At 39.1% G+C, this 22594-nt stretch overlaps 2 protein-coding genes across 2 annotated transcripts in view; both read right to left on the reverse strand.

The window, feature by feature from the left end:
* The window catches only part of LOC149048722 (uncharacterized), a 2751-nt gene extending 1880 nt beyond the window's left edge, over nt 1-871 (reverse strand). The window contains exon 1 of the mRNA XM_089198941.1: nt 1-871. This exon is cut by the window's left edge and continues 1880 nt beyond it. The gene's annotated coding sequence lies outside the window, so the exon portion shown is untranslated.
* Nucleotides 872-2165: 1294 nt separating this feature from the next.
* Nucleotides 2166-21577, reverse strand: LOC113664759 (bone morphogenetic protein 1). The gene is made up of 18 exons (XM_089202105.1): nt 21290-21577; nt 14776-14928; nt 14564-14687; nt 12943-13118; nt 12250-12465; nt 11884-12052; nt 10599-10849; nt 9747-9914; nt 9030-9318; nt 8234-8355; nt 7750-7941; nt 7267-7416; nt 6540-6758; nt 6044-6286; nt 5568-5705; nt 4940-5189; nt 3830-3987; nt 2166-3299 (listed from the first exon to the last, which is right to left on the reverse strand). The coding sequence occupies exons 1-18, from the start codon at nt 21420-21422 to the stop codon at nt 3250-3252; spliced, it is 3201 nt and encodes a 1066-aa protein (XP_089058231.1). The 5' UTR covers nt 21423-21577; the 3' UTR covers nt 2166-3249.
* Between the last annotated feature and the right edge of the window lie 1017 nt (nt 21578-22594).

Genomic DNA, 22594 nt, shown 5'->3' on the forward strand with positions numbered 1-22594 from the left:
ATTTTTAAGCAAACACGTCGGTCACTACCTCAAGCCGATAAATAACTTATGAATCCTCTCTTTTCTCTCTATCAAATCACTTTGGTTGACAGAAAAATATTGGTTTCAGAATGAATCTGTATAAACAATAGTGTCATTACGTTGGTTGACAAGCGGCCTAAAAACTGTCTGCAATTGGTTTCAATCATTCACAAAAAGTACCTAGAAAGTTAAAACGTGAGGCATTTGGTTACAGGTAAACTGAACAATGGAACTTCCATTCATAATCGTTCACAAAAAGTACCCAGAAAGTTGAAAGGTGAGGTATTTGGTTACAGTTAAACTGAACGATGGAACTTTCATTCATTTAATATCTGAATTTTCTCGAGCAATTTGTTCATAGTGAAAGAGCGAGCGAAGTTTTAATTTAAGTTCTACAACAAATATACGCTCCTGGTGAGTCTTTCCAATTCCGTTCAATTTGGACATTTGTACCTTAAATTGCACAACAGAAATTGAAGGAATTTTTTGAGAAAAGGCCGCATTACATTCCCTTGTGTCTCGTTGGAGTGTGCCGTTCGAATTTAGTTTTTGTGAAGGAAAGATCAGAGTTAAACACGCCATTACAGCAAACAAACGAGCAAACTCTCACAACTTCAAAATAAAAAAGTTGAATTTACTCACAACTACTTTCCTCGCCGTTTACTTAATGAACAGAGGTAAATTTTCGTACATGAATGAATGGTCGATGAGAGTGAATAATACTTTCCGTTAGATCATTAACTGATTTTGAAGAAAGCATTGTCGTGACAGTCCTTGCCAAACTAGTTCTGTTTGTTTTCAAATGTTCCTACGCTTTTTTTTCTTGCGCGCTCTCTAATTGACTTTCAGAATGTATTTCGTTAAGTTAAAAAAAAAATATGTTATTTGCCGGCTAAGGGTCGGTCCGTATGGTGAAAAACTGTGACCTCGGCCTTGAAAATGTTGCCCGAGGCCGTAGGCCGAGGGAAGCATTTTCAAGACCTCGGTCACAGTTTTTCACCATACGGACCTCCCAGCCGGCAAATAACATATATTTATCATACAGCTAGCAGCGCGCGCGGGCAAGGTGAAGTGAATCCTGTGTTATGCTTGGATACCTGAGCGGGCAAGATGAGCCCACCCTCGCCCGCTCGGGATTCCCTGTATTGATACCGCGCGAGAAAACTCACAAGGTTTTTAACTTATGGACAATGTCGGCACATACATAGAAAAAATTAGACGACCCTCTTGGGTTTATTGTGCTACAAAAACAGTTGGCTTTCACTCTCGACTCTCGAAATAAACAAGTCATTCTTGATTCTTATCAAAGCGAAATCTTTTGCTATACAATGAATCCTGGATATTAGCCTCGTTCTTTTTCTACTTTTTTTTTTGGACCGAGACTTCATCTCCGTTCCGAAAAACGCAAAAATAAAAAATAAAAAAAACTCGGCCAATATCCAGCCATTTTGACCGAACGCTTGGTCAATAACGCATATGAATATATTTCAAGCAGACCCATACAAATCTGGCAAAGGAAGACAGTACAAAAAATGCACTTCCGAGCCCGGAATTTGTCAGACGTATAGGTCAGTAGATTTCTCATAATTCGGTTTATGAAGTGTTAACGTCAGCGCTGATCACACAAGTATATCGTCAAAATCTGTTTCTCTTAAGAGTCTGAGCCAATGATATAAATAGAGCTATTGGTCAGCGTTCTCATTGTTTTTGCGTCTGTCAATTTGATGCTAAAAGCACATCAGTATAAGGTTTTGTAGCCAATGCTTCTCAACCTACGTCTCTAGAAAATAAAAAGACGCTGATTAATATCAGCGAGCCTGCAATATGCCATGAATATTGGTCAGAGGAGTTTTGGTGCAACAACTGTCACTCTAACATCTCAATGTGGATGTCTGCCATAACAACAGTGCACTAGCGCAGGGGGGTCATAAAAATGCTACAGAGCTTAAGGGAGGATCAGGCGAATCTTATCATGACAGAACCAAAATCCTCCACCAACCCTCTCCCTCCCCTCCCCCCGATTATAAAATAACGGTCTGTGCTGAATAGCTTGTACAGCCCCTCTTAAACAATTTGCACTCTACACGTTAATGCGCACAGCACAACAAAAACGAGAGTTATTCAATTGTCATAGACAAGACTTGTTTTAAACATGTCAGTTAAATATTTATTCTCTTTGCACTTATTCACATATTTTAGCATAATGTGCCGTCCAGTTTTAAGCTGTACTTTTACACAATATTTTAAAAGTACTACAGAAGTCGGCCAAGTAAATGAGCATATAGCCAGGTCTTAGGTTCTTGAACAAAGTAAGTAGTGAAGTGGTTATTGTTATTGTTAGTACAGACAGAATCTCACATACTAATGTCGACGCAAGACCACCCGCTTGCTTACCCGCTTGCAAGCGCTCTTTAACGTTTACCTAGTACATCTTATGCAGTTATTTGTGGTCTATCGAAAGAACACTACGATTTGACCTAAACCCTGATAACGAAGACCAACGTGCCACTGGAAGATGTTATCTACACTTTCTCGAGTCTCCTAGTCACTTTCTTAAATTCCCATCTTCTCGCTATTATTTGTGCAGTACTTCTCGCTATTATTTGTGCAGTACTTCTCGAGGGTAGTCGGTCTTTCATAACTAAAATGCTTCTTTCTCGTCGCTAGATTTTTCATGAATTGATAACTACGCGCTAAAGATGACATCAGCTCATGCCGCACAGTTTGGGCAATTCGTGGAGCATGATACACTATTTCAATTAGGTAAGTAAAATTAATTTCCATCGAAACAACAGTCTGACAACATTTTTCTTAATAGGTTATAATGATGTAGTAAAACAACTGCGATTTCTTCGTGACTCCAAGTGAGGGAAACCTACAGAGCACTAAAAGTGAATCTGTGGTAAGTGTTTCTCATTCAGTTAAAGCAATATCGCTCATTTGTGTTGTTTATCCGGTTCATATGTGTTTCCTGATGTTTGATAAAAAGCGTAAATAGTCTGTATATCTTACAGCGTTCCTCCATGATTATGATACAATCCTTTCATTCTCAGTCTTACTGGCGCCGAACCACCTGTAGGGAAAGGGAGCCGTCTGTCCCCGCTCTTCTCGTACAGGACCTGCTTTACAACGTCAAGGGGATAGTCCGTCTAGTCATCATAGTCATATTTGATATTGAGTGATAAACATACAAATTCGCGATGTACAGCTTTACTGAATGGCTGCCTTTTATCTTGGATCTCGCCTCCTGGAGTGCAACCCTTCAACAGACAGACGACCTGCAGAAATTTCGAACAAAAATGAAACAATAGATCCTTGAGGCTTAATATTGATTAACAGATCACCAGAGAGAATGAAGGTGATGAAAAAAAAGGTAACCCAGCAAAAAAAATATCAGAGTAATTAAGAATATCTCAGAAAAAAATGAGATCATTGGAAAACGTAGCAGGATGTTTTTCTTGGTTCGATTTTAAAGAAAGATCGTTGTTTTTATAACAGCGGCATCCATCGTAAAGGTTTTGTTTTTACTCCCCCAACAAGTTTTGTCCAAGCTACCAGCTACGCACGTTTCCCTCCAGAGGAAAACAGGCAAAGGGAATTTAAGTGAAACGCCCCTCCCAGTCGTGTTTTAAAAACCTTTGATTGTCCCGTGCGCTGAAACTCGATGTAAATGTACGCTCCACTCTATACTTAATGTTTCAGGAGTTCGTCAAATAATTATATATTCACAAGATGGGAGAGTTACGGACATAATATTTCGCACCATTCTATTTGCTATGAAGTGACTGTGCATTAATGTGCAACTTACTTGCTCTCGCCTTGCAGATGTATTTGAAGCGTGTGGTGCACGGGTAGTCATTCCATTTTCCGTCGGACTTCAAGACAGCGCAGTCCTCGTCTTTTTTTCTGGACCGACCCCCATTGTTTGGATCACCCGTCGCCCAGTTTTTATAACTTTGATGAGTTCTAAGAGAAAGACATAGTGCCTGAACTTTAATTGCCGGGTGAATAATCAAACTTCATTTTACCCTTGAGCAATGACTTAAAGGGCGATATCGCCTTTCATCATATAAACTACGGTGTGATACAAGGATTTCCAGCCCTGAGAAAAGCCGTAACAACACGCGTGAAAAAATATCGTATTTTTCACTTGTCCTTCACCATTCTCAATCCAAGGTCGCTTGTCGAAATTTTTTCGGATTATGGTTGCAAAAACGCTGAAAAAAATTTGTTTCACGCACAGACAGCGACAGCGTTTATTGAAAATCACGCCCATCGCCCATGCAGTTAGTTATATATATATATATATACATATATATAATATATACATACATACATATATATATATATGTATTTCCATTAAGCAGTAAACAACAAGGACAGTACACATGGTCAAACTCCTAACAGCTTTTTCTACCCAGTCCCCCTTTTTTTGTCTTGTGCCTCCACGCAGAGTTGTAATTAATAATATAATAATAATAATAATATACAGTATTTATAGAGTGCTAATTCCCAATGGTCCAAAAGCGCTTTACATGATAAAAATAACAAAATCCTAAACCTACAAAGCTACATTGTCATTCTATAAAAATTCCCAATGGTCCAAAAGCGCTTTACATAATAAAAATAAGAACAAAATCCTGAACCTACAAAACTACAAAACTACATAGTCATCCTATAAAAACATCATCATTCTATACAACATCATAACCAATTTTAAAAAGCCACGTCTTGAGCTTAGATTTAAAAGAAGAAAGGGAATTACAAGATCTAAGTTCGAATGGAAGTGCATTCCAAACAGAAGGTGCGGCAATAGTAAAAGACCGGCCACCATAAGTTTAAAGATTAAATCTAGATGTAGAAAGTAAAAATTGATTGGAGGATCTGAGAAGTCTACCAGGTGTATAAGGCTAATTACTTGTCGCTCCACGCCCATTGTCCTTCCCTTTGTATATCATTGTAGCCAATCCACATGAATGACTCAGCCAGCAGATGTTTTGTGACAAATTCTTGTTCTTTGGCGTTACTGATGCTCAGCAGGTCAGAGCGAGATCTTATGCAATCATTTCTTGCCATGTACCACGTGTGCGTGTTGTGTCTGACCAGGTAACAGTACACCATGTCTGTTCCGTTCATTAGGTGGGAAACCCACCCACGGGGACATAGCGCTAGAGAAAAATCAATCAAAATAGGTTGTAAAGCCGCGTGAGATGAAAAAAGAGAGAAAATTTTGAATTCAGTCTTGGAATAGACCAAGTTGAATATTTGTTGCAGGTGGGGGACGAAGAAAAATATGTTACCCGTCGGAACGGCTCGAACCTCAGATTCCTCGGTCATGCAATCGGATGCTTTGCCCACTGAACTTCAGAGAAATTTGCTTCTTATTGGTTTTGTACCATTCAGTTGGTGAAAAATACAATTGCGTGGATGGAAAATTTTAAGATTCAAACCGTCACAAGGGACTCGGATCTATTATCAACATCCTTTATCATGAAAAAACTCACTTATTTGATGTCGCCTGCAGATTATACAACATAGGTACTTACGTTTAGTGGTTGGCTCCTGTGTAACGACGGGTTTTCGGAGACTCCTCCATGTAAGAACAAATCCTTTCCTCTCGCGGGAACCGTCGGAATGCAGACGTATGCGAGCGTGGTTGGACATTGTTTGGAACTTTTCATCAACTGAAATGAAAGGAAAAAACTGTCAAACTTCGAAAATCCAAATGGCCAGTGCAGTGCTCTTTTTCTCAGTATTTCGTCATCATTCTTGGAATCTGTTAAGGTCAACCTAGTGGTGTGGATGGTACCGTCGGAGACGACAAAGCACTTTAAAAATCAAACTTATTTAAAAAGACAAAATTGAAACTGAGACTTCCCAGAGAAACTTGATATTTTATGTCTTCAAAATACGGGACGTAACAAGAAAGGAGACTTTGAACGAGCAGTCAAGTTTAAGTGAAAAACCACTCAGCTTATCAGTTTTATTTGGTCTGATGTATCGAGGAGCAAGAAGAAATTACCTGATTGTCCACAATGTCTTCCTAATGATGGTGAATTCCTTGAGTTACCATCACGTACTTCGACATAATCGTATCGGCAACCTCTACCGACTTTATGTATGTCAAATATTTTGAATTTCAGCTCAATGTAGTGGCCACGTGGCGCCGTAATTACCCAGATACAGTCCGCATTAGGAGGATAGCTGCCTGGATACCCGGGACTGGTCAGTGTCCCAGTAGACTCCGTTAGCTGCCGGCCACACTCTGTAAACATCAGGTGAATGAGCTTCGTAAGAACAAGCTAACTCTAGGTATATAGACCATGATTGGGCCTGTTGTATCTGAAAATGTTCTTGATTGTTCTCAAATGCCCAGAGCCAGACAACAGTGTCAATAAAGTAATTGGTTTTCACCGATCACTCTAATCATTTTTGATAATGGTGATGATGTTTTTGATTATTTTGATGTTAAATAATGCTCATGATAATAAGTAATTATATAGTACTAATAGCCTCACCATTTGCAGTTTCCTTAACTTCCACCTTCTTCGCTTCCCATTTGGCATTAAACCCATAGTAACCACGCTGTACATTTGAGTGGAATTTAACCAGCAGGACGTTGGAACTTGAACGAAGAACAGCCGGGAGTTTGGAGCCACAGAACTTGCCGATGCGACGGGACGAGACAGTTTGGCCATCGTACACTGAGACGGAATCATCGCATAATGGATAAGAGCCTGTTGATCGATAGGATAACAAAAGGTAATTTTTAAGTTGCATTCAAACTATATCGAGGAACGAACGCTTTCCTCGCTGCTCTAGAACTGTTACTCATTTGAGCAATCGCTGACAGGGTTGTATGCAAAGTTAACGGTTAAAGAAATTCACTTTTGAAAAATTATGTTATACCAACGTTTCTCAAATCCACTCCAGATATAAAAAAAGCGGTAGGATTTAAGGACAAAGTTGTCGAAGGGTCCTGCCTCCAAATTTTGACCGAAGGGAAGGGTACATGCTTCAGAGGCGCGTTTATTCAAGCGATACCTTAATTTAAAGGAAAACCCTTGTTTGAAGATATCATGTATCGTTTATAACGATCTGTACATACCAGGTTCACAGTTTAATGTTTCTTGATAAAACGTTTTTGAAAAATATTGTGAAATATCAACTTAAAAAATGGCCACAGTATCCTCAAAATGTCGGAATGGTTTAACCCATGAAAAGGAAACATGAAGTCAGACTCACCATAAACATTAAAGAAGAGAAACTTAAATTCAATTCTTTGTCCATCTGGCACACGAATAACCCACTCGCAGTTCATTTTTCCTGGATAAGGCTTAGGATAGTTGGGTGAATTAAATCTTCCGCTGACCGCTTGGAATTCGTGACCACAAGCTGTAAGTGAAAACAACAGTCCTCACTTTGAACATGTCACATATATGTTAAAAAAAAGCAAAGGTACAACAAAGAGACATGATTTATGTAACATTTGAAAGAATCAATTTTTTTTAAACGCATTCATAGACGTAATGTTCTTTGCAACCCAATCGGTCGGGTAGCTTTACAGGATACGCATTCAGACTCAACGAAAGAGAGAACGAGACGCTAGAGTTTGGGGTAGGTTTGTTTTGGAATCACCGGCGTGGTGGATTTGGTGCAATATGACAGTGTCTATCAGGAGTATTGGTATTAGGCTTTCAAGGTCATATCGACTTCTCAGATACATACCGGACGGGCATTTCTGCTCATTGCATAACCTCTCATCCAACGGTTTTCCCTGGCAAGTGCGTCCATTTCTACTGGGTTTTGGATTGTCGCACTGCCGTACTCTGTGCTGTTTACCACTACCGCAGCTTTTACTGCAAGTGTTCCATGAAGTCCATAACGACCAACCACCATTAATGATCACCACCGGAGTTACTGAAATCATATCAATGGAATATCCGCAGAATGTGACTTTTTTCTTTTGTGCGCCACAAATGTTCCAAATTTAGACAAGATGGAAATGCAGTTTAATGAATGTTGTCCTTTTTTTTGGTTCTTTCAGGAGGACAGGGCATGTATGAACCTCTGCTAAACTTCAGAATGAGCCAATTTCTTCCCACAGTGTTTAATAAGTATCAATAACACCATTGTAGTTTATGCAATTTTATATATATGGCATGATAAGTTTACATGAGGGACACATATTTTCTGTACTTGCTTAACTTACCTGGAGACTTGAAGCGATCCTCAGCACATAAATAAGTTTTGTCCCAACCATCTCTTCCGTTCTTCGCATACCATCTCATACAAGGTAAGCCTGCAATGCGGTTCGAATACGACCACACAAATCTAGACGACCAAAGATTCATGTTAGTCTATGGGACGTTTAAAATTAGAAGGACTTTGGATATTACTGATACTCGACATGTCTCTCAGGTCCATCCTCTCAAAAGCATTCAGCTTTCCGTCGAAGTTTCCCTATTGGTTGTCTCTCCGACAGGAACTACAATTTTGACATCAAAATCGCTGTTCCTTGTACATAATTACAAAAGAAACATTTGTGTCACGATTCCGTATTCTTGAAATTAGCTTTCTGTTTCATGGGATCAGTAGAAATATAACACCACATAAACTGCGTCAATTCCACGGAATGTTTTTCGCTTTTGTTAAAACCAGAATCCGAGGAGTTCATCCTATCTAGCTCTGTTGTTAGCACCAGAAGCAAACGTGTTGGTTGTTTTTTGAGGGTATGATATTGTTTTTATAAAAGCAATTTATGAAAAGAAAATCATTTTGTATTTTTTTTCATCAACCTGTAAATCTTATTGAGGGTGGAGGCAGTGAACAATCAAGCATAGCTACTTTTTCAACAATTCTTAGCCACGTTGAATTCAATTTCTTTGTAAAGAAAACGCTTGTCAACCAACCACTCTTCTACATTTTGTTACTTTATTTTACTTCCTGATATGTGAAACTAACCGTGAAATTGTTGCCTTAAACCACTTCGACCCTCGCTAGCTCACCTGTAGGGAAACCCGCCGTCTGTTGAGATACACAGGTAGTTATTGTCCCAACGACCTCTTTTAGTACCTTGTGAATCCTCAGGAACAAGGATTCGTGTACACTCCCTGTTATTGACTTCTCCTTGGTCTGACCAGCGCATTTCTGGTTGCCTCTTGTCCGCCACCGAACACAGTAGGTAATCCTTAAAGGTGAAATAGTCCAATCGCTCAAATATTCTTACGCATGTTTCATTTGGGCCTGCTCTTGGTTTTCGACCAAAGCTGAAGTCTTCCGGGAATTTTGGCCATTCTGTAAAAAACGATGATCGGTTGACCAATGGTTTAGAATAACGAAGAATACCTATGACATGCTGCATAGACCTCTTTTACAATTGCTGGGCTAGTTTGTTTTTAGCTCTCTTAAATGCATGTAGCTCTTCAAATACCTTGAACGTACACGAGAAGAAAGAACTATTAGAAGCAGGCCAATGTGCAATGACGTTAAAGAACAATAACCATGCCGGCGTTAAACCAAACGAAGTCTTTGTCTTACTCTGTTCTTGAACAGGAAAATAATATCACATGTACTTATGTGGAATTGGACTACAGAAAAAGTCAGCCAAACTCGTGAGTTAGGGGGTTTATAAGGTAGGAGGGCTGGTACAGACAATTGAAAACTTTCTATGTTACAATACACACTCCCAAAGTATATGGGAACTTTTAATGCTTCAAACATACCTGCACACTCCTTTGTGTTACACATCCTTGTATCGGAGGCCTTACCCACGCAGTATTGACCCCCGGAGGACGGTTGAGGATTGGTGCAGGAGCGAAGGCGACTCTGAAGTCCTCCTCCACACTTACGTGTGCATGTTGTCCAGGGCGTCCACCGGGTCCAGTTGCCATCTGGGAACAATTTTAAAATAAAATTAAGGAACATTTAAGATGGAACAACTATAAGAATAATTATTTTCTTGTTGTTATTGCAATTTTTGTACAGAGAGCTGGCAGAGATGGTGTAGTATAAATGTACCCTCATGGAGGAGATTTTATTACCGAGTTCAATTCCAGGACGTAGCGTCATATATGGGTTAGGTTTGCTGTTGGTTTTTTTTGTGCCGTTTCCCAAATTCTACTGTTTTCCAAGCCTCTCTCTACAAGTACCAACTTTCCAAATGGATGATGATGTAGTTGGACGGTGAAACCACTTTGAGGATGTGCCTCGGTTTAACTCCCTGATTATATTTGTATTTTTGTATTATTTCACAATTAACTTAAAACTGACGCGAGCGTTTTCACTCTCTCTCATTTCACACTGGTAAGAAACTAAAATTTACTTTCATACACGAAAGGTAAGGCGAGATAACCTTTCTGCCGAATAAGTTTTCAATCACAGCATTTACTTAGATTGTACTTGCCGGGAAAAAAGCAAACACACGCACACACACATACACACACGTGCACATTGAAATAGCTAAAGCCTTAATCTGTTGCAGACCAAAACGCTTCCTCTGACGATTGAGGAACGGAAAAGGGAAACAAAAAGAACACGAATAAAAGGTAACACTAATTTAAAAAAAAAAAACCTACCGATGGGTTTTCGATCTTTTGTAGCACACAGGAAATATCTGTTGCGTCCCCAAGTCGGATCACGTGGTTCACTCCATTCCAAACAATTGGCTCTTTCCTCAGCAGTTGGCGCATGCGTTAACCACTTGAATTTGTAAATTCCGTCATGTGGCCAACAGAGATAAGATCTGTCCCAGATCTCATAGTAGGATTTCGTTGGTGTGCGAATTTGGAGGCACTTTTTGCCAGGTACGGGTCCTCTGGTTGAAAAACTAACACCAGACACAATTGAAAAATAAAATAACGTGAGACGAGGCAGTCATCCTGTTTGGTAAGTCTGATTGGTTTAGTTTGGCTTCCGAGACTTAAGATACACAATGCACGTGTTGAGGATTTCTTCAAAGTGAAAAAGGAGCATTTTAGAGTTGGTTTTTTATGTCAGATAGATTGGTATGGTTGCCGATGTAAACGAACCTTTATAGGGACAACACGAAGAAGTGAGAGACAAGAGCTTTTCCAATGTACCCAAAAAAAGAACTGGAAACAAAATATTTTTTATCTACAATTATGACTCCAGTTAAACTAAGAAGGTTAAACGTTGGGAACGAATAAGAACAAGCTTCAAAAATCTGTTCAAACTCGTCTCTTCCAGATAAATATACGGTGATCGATGAAATTTAATAAAAAAAAGCCCGTACTAGTTCAATGGCCTTAAAATTAGGATCAGTGCTCTGCAATGAAATTACAACTAAGTTATTGTTCAATTCCTCTAATTTCAATGGTCTCTAAGTACGGTTTCCGTAACAGTTGTATAGGTTTGCACTTATTCCCATTGCGCATCCTTGATGCACATTCGATTCAACGCTAAGGCATGCCTTGTCATATATTGAGCTCGCGCAAAGAATCAAAAACTCAACAAATTAGAATGCAGATGGTTAAAGGGGGTAAGTTTCTAAAGAAACTATGGTGTTGCGTCGGTTGGAGAGTATAAAAGGGTAATTTAGAGTTAAAAACGTAAATTGGCCACGTTAAAGGGTTTAAATGTTAACGTTTTGAGCGTTGGCCCTTCTTAAGAGCAATTGGTGAAGCTCTGACGGAGGGCTAACACTTACGGTGGCCAATTTACATTATCATCTCAGATAGTACTAAATTACCCTTAAATGCAGATGGTTGCTGCATTTTACGCGGTGTAACCATATTGCCTTTGTATGTAGGGTGATCCCCACATTTTAAGGAAGATCACATCCTTTTCTTCTTCAAAGGACTAATTAAGGTGGTTTAACCTCAAAGCGGTGGCTGCTGTTACCTGAGCGAGAGAGATTTTTTGTCCTTTCTGTAGCACATATAGTTGTCTCTCCAACTAGCTGATCTATGGTGAGTTATTCGAATACATCTCGCATAAATACTGTAAGTCGCGTTCTTCCTCATCTGCCCATTGCTACTCCAAACAAAATCTTGCGGGAACTTTGGATAATCTAAGAATGAAAAGTTGAATGACACGAATAAGTTGAATGACACGAAAGACTGACTTTTAAGAGCTGTGGAAATCGATCCTGAGTCAATTCACAGACAGTTCTTAATTTTATCATCTGAGTATAGGAGACCATGAGAGGATATTGCATTTTAAGCTATTTTCAGAGTGCATTCCGTAAAAAATAGTGATGGTACGAACCTGGACACCTGTACAGGAGGTTTACTTGCTGGATGTCCAGTATACTCAAGTTAGTATTGCCAAACGTTTTAATGGACCGTTGTCGTGCCACAATGGTCGGTAAACCGTTTTTAGAGAAGGCTTTCGCGCCGTAGTGCATGACAGACTTATAATCGTACTCCACACCAAGACTGTCAATCCTCCGTGAACTGTATTTGTGAAACGCGTACTTGAACTCTGCAAAATGAGAGAAGCAGATAAATTCGTCTGGGAACAAACGTTGTATATTAAAACAGAACATCATACATTTGGGTACCAATATTGTCGGAATCATGGACCAGTCGATTGGGAGATTTCCCAGACCTCAGGTCTGGGACACAAGGATTTGTGTGTCAAATATCACCCTTGTCCAATCGTAACTTACAAACAACTGATTGAGAGATTGATAGACTAATCGATTGCTTGATTGAAGAGTTCAAGACGCTGATGAGAGGTAATGCACGCGAAAATGTACGGTGCGATAAGGTTGACCAAATCAGGTAAGGAATAACATCAGTCCAACTCAACATCCATCAATAAATCCCTCTGTTAAACAATTGAACAATAATCCCATCGATTAATGAAACATAACTAGGTAGCTCGTCGTGAGGATCTTATAGTGCAGAACTTCCTTAAGTGAATTAATGTGTTTTCTATTTACAATTTAAAACTCACTGGGTATTATGTTTTCCTCCTTGATTTCAATATAGTTATCTCTATCGGGGCGGTTCTGTTCGTGCCAAAAACCAACCAAATGCCCCAGTTCATGGACCACAATACCATGGTGCGCGCATCCTCGTCCAAGGGAAGTGGTTTGTCTACCACCAATTCGGCCAACATCAGAGTTACAACTTCATTGAAAGAGTAAATCAAAGTGCTCTGTGAGCAAACTCGTGAATTGACACATGATTTTTTAGATTATGTTTAATGTTATCTGGTTTAGGGAATTTTGTGGTTGATTGTCATATCTAGAGTACTAGCAGTAGTTCAGTGTTCGCTAATGTAGCAAAGAAACAAAGTAACGTTGGGATAAGAAGGCATTACAATTAAAATGATCATGCTATTACATTTGACAAGGTGGATGATGTCATGTGTTTTAAACGTCTATCATTTTTCTTTCTGGTTCAAAAGAAAAGGTTGGAAGTAAATGTGGGTGAAAAGTGAAATTTACTGTCTTTCGTTGTAAATATTAGAAAATCAAGGCAATACTGTCTTAATGAAAACATTAACGATTCCCTCTTTATCAAATGAGACAAACGGGAACGAGTTTTGAGTGATATAACTAAGCCAAGCCTGCCACCGTCATTTTGGATCTCCGCCTGGGTAGATTTAGGTCACGTGCTAGGCAACGTATGATCAATAACAAGATAGAATTTCATTTCAGGCCTATTTATCAATTTTGTGGTGTGTAACTTTCGCATTTTAGTACGTTGTTTGTATGTTGAATCTTCAAATTGTCTTGAAACTTAAAAGAAAATTGTTCTTGAAAAATTCACTGAAAATCGGTAGCTAAAATTGTTTGTTTAGGTGTTATCTGATTTTCGTGTTAACTTGTTATTTCGTCAGTCGCCGGCATCTTTTGTTGCTTCTCACAGGAAAAACACACGCGACGAAACGTAATGATCAATTTTGTCCTCAATCTCACGCTATAACAGAAAAAGCTTTTGAACATCTGTAAACTCCGAGCGCTTCGCAGTAAGTGATATTTTCAATGAATCTTCGGATTGTCTTCAAGTTCAAGGACTGTAAATTACAATTTTATGAAAAACGAAGGTTGTTCTGTTATTTCAATGTGAATCCTTGCATGCCTGCCAGTCGCTGGCGCCGCTTGTTGAAACTAAAACGAAAAAAAAAACTCTTTTAAGATTATCATTGGCTTCTTTTTCACCCCACCACTATTCTTAGCAACAAAGGTCGCCATTTCGTCTGTTTAATGCTCGCCAAAAACTATAAAATGCACTCAAAAGCCTAAAATCTAAAAAAAGTTTACAGGAATCGACCAATCGAGCGAGCGAGCGAGCGAATGCTATTCCCCACATCGTATCTATAACTCGCTCTTGCGCATGCGCGCAATTCACGAGTTAAAAAGGGTTCAAACCAATAAATCAATGTGCTATCAAAGCATTGGACGACGTCAGTTAACTTATTCCTTTTTGCAGCTAAGATATTATACAGTCTAACCTCTGCCTAACGGCTACCATGGGAGGGAGGGGGGGGGGGGACGGAGAAAAGTGCCTATATTGAAATAGAGGAAAAAAGCTCCATAATCAAAAAATATTATCGTACGGATACTTACCCTTCACCGTAATAAAATTCCACGTAATCCACCTGATTCTCCCTTTCTACGAATTTGATACAGGTATGTTTTTCGTATTCTGCCATGGCATCTTTTAGAAGTTGACGAATTTTGCTGTTTCCAGCTGAAATAAAAAAGGGGAATTACGGATGATTACCGACTCATCAGCTTCTTCCATATGAAATATATTATAAGAAACTTGGAAAACTTACGAATGCTGTATGCTATTGTATACGGTATGATTCCCTTTGGCCATAGGTTTGATCTGTCTCTTATGGGAGCCGAGCCATCAACTCCCTTTCTTCCTACATTTCTCCTTGGCAGTTTCATATCCACCTGCCACTCGCTGCCTTCTTGATATTTAGCTGCAAAACATCAATGATGATAAATGTGATTTATTGATACAATCGAACCTGTATCAAGCAGAGAATAACGAGGTGATTCCTTAATACAGGTTCCATAGACTAGGCGTATTTTAGAAAACGATAAACAACACCACTTTATGCCACAATTGACCACTCAAGGAGTCACCATACGGTTTTCTGACCGAGCGAAATCTGGGTGCGAACATAGCGTGAGCTTTAAAAGTGTAAAAATGCAAAACAAAGATGGCGGTGTGTTTAAAAACAGTTTAACATAATACAGTTTTTATGTGGTGGAATCTAAGGTTTCTAGCAACCGCACCCGTAATATTCATAGGCCTTCTACGCCTGAAAAAGAGGTCAATCAAAGAGAAAACACCGTGGGAAAGATTGCCAAAAGGCGACAGATTCGAAAGTTTACGCATGCTCCGATAGGGATCTTTCGAGCAAGATATATGGCGTTTCCTTCGGTGGAATTTCCTAAGATTTTCTGGACCATCAAACATATTTGTGCCCTTCCTAGTGCCTTTTGATAGGAAATATTCATAAGACCCAAATTTGAGAATGAGCGAGAAAACATAAGAATTACAAATAGCGAGGAAATTGCCTCTGTAACCCCTATGCTTTCGGCTTTTAAATGGTTGGCAAGAAAAATTCCACAAATTGTAAAAATTTTGAGAGATTTCACTGGAGCAAATTGAAGAAACTTAAAGGGAAAGCCAAATTATCGCTGGCGAACGCCTCCCTTCGTGGAGAATTAGCTTAATAACGAAAATCATATTAATAATATTTACGACAGCAAATGATAGCCCGAACCTCGCTCATCGCCCTTTTAATGGCTTTTAGTGACCTAAAAAAGCGAAAATATAAAAATTTTCTAGGTAACCAATTAAAACCCTATAAAGCCTCCTTAATGAGCAGAATCTCGCTCAAAAATGTTACTTTGATTTTGGAAAGAATCTTGGATAAAAAAATTACTTGAAAGATTATTCCTAGTTTTATTTGCGTGGTCCTACTTTGACCGTTTAATAGAGGTAAAAGAGAATAAAAACAGGTCGCTGGGACTCAGTAAAGGGTGACCGTGACCGCTTAATACAGGGTGACCGATTAATACGGTGCTGCTAAATACAGGTTTGACTGTGATGAGTAATTTGTTGCTCCTCTCATTTCAAGTGCAGGGGATGAGGAATATTTCCCAATCTATAAGCGGAGGACACAGATCCAATCGAAATTGCTTTTCGCGGTCAATTAAAGACAATATTTCTCCTGCTGTTGGTCAAGAAGTGATTTGGTTCCTCTTAACTGTTGTTAATTTAAATCTGCCAGAATTCCCACACAGCTGTTTTAGTCTGATCGACTACACTGCTCGTGAGTAGCCCTATAGTGTGCAGTTGTAAGACAAAATGAATAACTAATTCTGTTTCACAAACATACAGGCATGACGCTATCGACATTGCTGATTCTAACAGTATGCAGGACGGGTGTCATATGAACTTCGTAATATAATACGTTCACCGTAGAGTCTCTGTAGCTCGTTGGTAGAGCATCGGAGCGCGGAATCGATTCCTCATGGGGACTCAGAACTTTTTCTTTGTCCCACGCTCGTGACAAGACGAAACATATCTTTCACTATTTCATTATTCTGTTTTGTTGCTTAGTTTTGAACGACACGTAGATCAGCCCTAAACGACAGATTATGCGCTTTCGATTTTTACGCGTGGTGACTGATTTGGGCTTTGCCACGGGATAGAAATCTCTAGCTCATTATCCAATTGAGTTTAACACGGAACGAAGATAAGGCAATTAACTCTGAGAACAGAGAGACCGACCATGCTTGTTGGTCTCATAGAAGAGCTCTAAACGGAACTATATATATATTGACAAGCGCAGAAAAACATAGACACGATGATGGCGTCAGAAAAGTACTCACGATCTCTTGCAGAAATTACTTACGGGTTTGTTGGGAAAACCTGCAAACGTGAGACGTACGCGGCAAAACGCAACAAAACCCCAGAGGGTTTTGATTCTTCAGCTTTAAGTTCTGCTTGTGGCTGAACCGAAAGGACAGAAAAGCTAATAAAGTGAGTTAGTAAAATCATTTTTTATTTTGCCGACTAACCATTCGAGGAAATGAAATGTCCAAGCAAAAGGGTACCCAGGGAATGTTTGCAGGTAAGACGGTGAAGCATCAATAAACGTCGATTGACAAAATGAACTAACATTTCCTGCAAACGTCGCGGGTGGCTCATGATGTTAATCGTTTCGAACGCCGCCAGAACTCTCCCTTGGTACAACAAGTGAGGATAGTGGCGTTGGATTCCAAATAGAAAAGTAGACAAAATGCCTTCGAGAGTCTCCGGACAATTTTTCTGCTCAATGAATATTTTGTTTTGTTATACCCTTGTCGCTGTCGCGTTTTATTATATTTATTAATCGGATTTGGAGGACATAACAGAACAGAGAAAGAAAGGCAGCGAACGGAAAAACAGACACTGAGTGTTAAAACAATGTGGACAACAGCCAAAAGGGTCATCACTTTCGGTAATTAATTTAAACCATAGTATTCGATTGGATTATTGTGTTGATAAGACGCGTTGAAACATATATCACTGATCACTCAAACGTCACTTTACAACAAACAAATTGAGAGCAGGTTTCTTTTTGTTCATGAAGGGCTGTTTTCTTATGATAACTACTTTACTCTTGTGATAACTAACTTTTCTTATGATAACTAGTCAATTTTTACTTATGTATTAAAAGTTATTTGATTATCTTTAAACTGGAACAGCTACCAAACTTTCCTGTTATCGCAAATCTACAACAACAACAAACAAAATCTCTTTTCTCTTATCAGCTTATCAGGTCATGGGTTAGGTTCTAGGCATTTCTGGACCAGATTCAAAACTCCTGCCACTAAAATTTGTTTTAGCTATCAAAATGTGACCTTGAAAGCAGTATGGAATTCCTTAATGTTTCTACATCTCAACAGTCTCAAGTCAGTCGTGTTTTGGCGTTTTTGTTCGAATTTCCAGATTGTTCTTCCCCACAAATCCCCTCACGTCCAATTCCAACCTTAAGACATCGCACAAGGAGCTGTTTTGTGGACGTGCTACTTAAAAATCCAATTTGTCCGATCATTAGAATTATCTTTGCAACACACCAGTGTCAAATGTTCCTGCGAAGTGTTACAATTTTATGTCCAATTGACAGCCGCTGACAGACGACTGAACTCCGGGTCAAGAGGTTGACGTGATCTTGAAAAATAAACGTGTCTTTAAAGTACACAGAAAGCCACAGGCGTGATCGACTTAATGGAAATCCTAAGAAATGAATCCACAAATCTTTTCAAGAAAACACCTTTTCCACGCACCCCCGCTCTTGCACGTGTGAGGTGCACGTGCTTGCTGAGCGTTCTGACGTTTGCATGAGTTAAACAGACCAAGTTAATTGCTACCGCTTTTTCTTCTTTTAATACCACAGTGAAATCATTCAAAAGCGGGTCTTTTTCAAGTGGACACTCTATCTTAGACAATGATGGCTATCCGCCTGATGTATTTAAAAAAAGATTTAACTAAATCCCTAGCCATAATGACACCTTTGATTTATTAATACACCTGAATAATGCTATTCGTAGAAAAGACTGGGCTCAAAGGCTAAGAAGAAACAAGACGGCAGAGAAACGAAAACGACCTCGTTAGATTGCCTAACTCAGCTTTAGTAGTATTGCTCATATCATTGGTTTAAAATTTGAACTTAAACCTTTTGAAGTAACTGCAGCAAAAAAAATACTTAATTTACAAAGTTCTCGAGTTAGTTTGTTTTTGATGTTGTTGAGTGTGAAAATCCACCATGCCTCAGAAAAAACTGAAATAAACAGTTAAAATAAGTAAAATACTTAAGGTAAGAGAGAATCATCCCGACTGGGTTAAATGCTAACTAAAATTGTCCATGTACATAGAGTCCATTATTGTGACGGAAACAATGTTCGTTGCATTGGAGTTTTTGAGAGCTTCCGTGAAGTCGTGCCGGTTATCATTAAAACCACTTTCGGACCCGATTTAAAGGAAGTGTAGTTCCGGCTTGGAACTCTTTACCTTTTCCTGTTATGACCAGTCAGCGCCAACGAACAATAAACAATGTGAAAATTCATTTGCAGAATCTACCGCCACAGACAATGCCTTTTATGAGAAAAAAAGTCTTCAAAAGAAACTTTGAAATGCGACCGGTAAATGCATTTACGCTCACTCTCTTCGAGTGAATGGAATGCCAATTGGAATTGAGTTTTCGATTTAAAGAAAAAAGGAATATTGAGAGGGAGAGAGAAAGAGAGGGAAGATAAGAAAACACACTTGTAGCACCAGAATAAATATTTAAACAGTTAATGCCCAATGTGCACATGTGCGTGTCACGATGTTTTATCCGCTTACCAAGATAACCTCACGAACCGGAAACAGTCATGACGTGCCTGTCTACACCACATGTGTGAGTCTCAATTAAATTCGCTATGTGTTATCTTAGAATCTATGCGGCTGATATCTTAAGAAAACTCAGCTACAAAGTATGCTACTTCTATCATCAAACAATCTGAGGCAGAATCACAGCTGGAGTGCTTGGTTTTCTCGCTTTTATTTTTCCAACGGATACCTTTTATATAAAAATTACTACACCAGGCACGATTCAATCAATTTTGATGTCTGTAGTGAGAAATACAATCGAAAGTATGATGTAATCCGTTCGCGACGAGGCGTCGAAATCGTAAAAGAGCTTTTCAATCAAGTGATTATGAATTGGAGACGGTTTCATTGTGACAAAGTTGCAGGTCACGGGGTAGGCCGGCTTCTGTCATTAAGTAGTTGTGTATGTAGTATCACTGGTAAATACGTCAGTTAAACACCCGATATTTGTCGAAAATGAATATAGCTTAAAAAATAGGAAAACTTGGCAAATCATTTTCTAAGACAACCAGTCAATTTGAAGGCCTGCGGACCAACCGGGGAGTGAAGACAAAAAGGACTGGATTCGAATGAGTGTCAAAGTCGGGCCTAATGACCTTCTCTTTATCTCTGGTTTAATCAAAGCCACGAGGATTTTCTACCAAAGCTTTTGCTTCCCAGCTTATATTTGATCTCTTAGCCACCTCGTGTTTTGTGCGACAAGCACAATGTTAGACAAATTTGTTTCATAGCTGAGACGTGGCTGTCACGGAGCTTGAAATGTACGAGAGAGAACTCCCTCCCAGACAATTATTTTTTCGCTGTGGAATGCTTTTCGGTGAAATACCGACACAAAATGACACAATTTTTTTCCTGAACGATGGATCAAATGAACCGACCAGGTTCTAAACATGTGCCCTGATCAAGTTCCTAATTCGTTTTTGGAGATTTTGAGTCTGCTCACAGTATGTTGTCTGTAATCACTTACGAAGTTTAGCATATTTGGTGTAATATAACCTAGTACAAACACACTCAAGAATTCTGCCGTGTTGAAGGTTTCAATCTCCTCAGAAACCGAACACAGATATTTACTAAGTGTTCACTAAAACATTATCAGACCCGTCAAAACCTGATTATTCGTATTGAAGGCGAAATTCCCGGCTTAAGAACACAAATAATCTACGCGGGACCACTGTTTGCGGTTCTCTCTTGTGAAAAGCATTGCGAAAGCTGAGATGTGTACTGCCCTTGCTGTTGTTTTGCTGCAATTAGTGTCATGAATCTTACGCATTGAAATCTGAGAAATAAACAGACTACTTTTATCCGCATCAATGCCTTCTTTGCCGAGTTTTATCTCTAGAAATTTATAAAGACATGGCCACTGAAATGGTTACGGCTTCCTCTTAAAAAATACCCTCGTCGGACAAACCATTTGAGTTATCTATTTAGAGGAACAATTTTCTTAATTGAGCGAAAGTAAAATAAATCTTACTAAGGAATAAAGCAATTTGATTAAAGGTTTAAACTATGACACCAATATTAATCTCCATGATACGTTTGTGAATACATGGATGGTGGGTTTGCTTTCTTAGCGATGAAACTGTTGAAATGCTAGCGAAATGTTGGTTTTATTGTGTAACTATTAAAATCGATTACGAAAAGATTATGTCAGAGCTGAGTGCACTGTGTTTCTTCTTGGAAGGGAAGAAGCAATTGCACTCAGGGACCTCACTGAAACCGATAAGGGCTCAAAGATCACTTAGCTTGCGCAAACCGAATGATTCAAACAACCAACCGATGGGAAACAAATAAACTGTTGTTGGCCTTAACACCAGTCTACATACAATTGATCATTCACATACTTTCAAGATCTTTCTCGTAATAAAACAAACATCTGCTATAACGAGAAAATGAGAGTGGAAAATCCTTACCATAATTCTGATTGACTCTGGCTATTTCATCAAAAGCTGCTGTATATTGTTTCGCCACAGGCGACATAAGCGATCTGCTGATCCAACTCGTCATTAGGATAAAGTAGAGCAAACCGTTAGGTACCAGCGCCATTGCTTTCACGCGTCGGATGCGGTATTTGGAAGATTCGTGCTCCAAATTCGCGGCTTTATGTAGAGCGCTGAGTGTACGTCACACGGGAAACGATGACTTATATCTATCCCTCTAAAAGGCGATGGCAGGTAGCAAATTACCTTGACAGGAAGCTCATAAAATGTAACACGTAACCGCGGGATATCGGGTGACAACATTCTAACCCCAGAGGACTGCGCTAACAATTTGAAAACTTTCGCGATCGTTGACAAATATAGTGTGAAGTTTAAAGTCTTTTTCCTTTTAGTTTTTGCTTGTTTTGTATGCAATCAGAGTTGACAAGAATAACTCCCAGAATTTTTGAAATGCTTAGTGAAAGAGTTTTGTTTTCTCAACAAGAGACTTTCGGTACCTTTTGTTACGTTCTTATGCGGTACTCAAACTTCTCAACGCTAGACCAAACAAAAAAAGTTTTTTCAGGATAACTGAACTGACCATATTTTGAGTGCAGCGGGAGATAATATTTGTTTCAGAAAATGGCTGAAACAATCTCTTTAACTTTACTGGTGATAAACTAATGAAATGATTCAAGAGGCAAAAATGACGCAAACTTGTTTGGTTTCATCAATACGTCCAGAACCTGTAGTAGCAAATCTTACATCAGTTGTCTCTTTGAAAGCCCAAAATGAAAAGGGCCCGTTCAAATTGCGTATTTTGGTTTACGTCAGAGGAGTTTTTCGGACTTGTGCTCTGTCAAAATTTCAGCGGAACTTTATATAGTTTACTTAAGGGTTTACTCGATTCGCTATGTTCGTTTGTTTACAAGGCCAAGACCAGATAGAATTCTGAATTTTTCAAGGAAATCTAGGTAAAATCGAGACAGATTTTTTTAGTTTAAAGCTTTCAGATAATAGCTTTAGGGTAATGAGTAGTCACCAGAGGTCACAGCCCAGAAAATGAAACACAAGTGCGGCAGGAAAAGCGCCTGGCTAAAATTTGAAGGAATCAATGAATTGATACGAGGAAGAAAACAATGATATCGAAAAGAGGATATCAAAAATCCGGAATGAAAGTAATAAGATTAGGTCTAATCCGAATAAACGTTTATATTGTTTTTAACTACAATCTGTCACTCTTGGCATTTGGGCTGAGCGCGGAAGCGAAACTTAAGACAATTTGTTGGATCAACAACC

Source organism: Pocillopora damicornis, chromosome 3, assembly GCF_964200805.1.
Source record: "Pocillopora damicornis chromosome 3, jaPocDami1.2, whole genome shotgun sequence".
NCBI classification, from domain to species: domain Eukaryota; kingdom Metazoa; phylum Cnidaria; class Anthozoa; order Scleractinia; family Pocilloporidae; genus Pocillopora; species Pocillopora damicornis.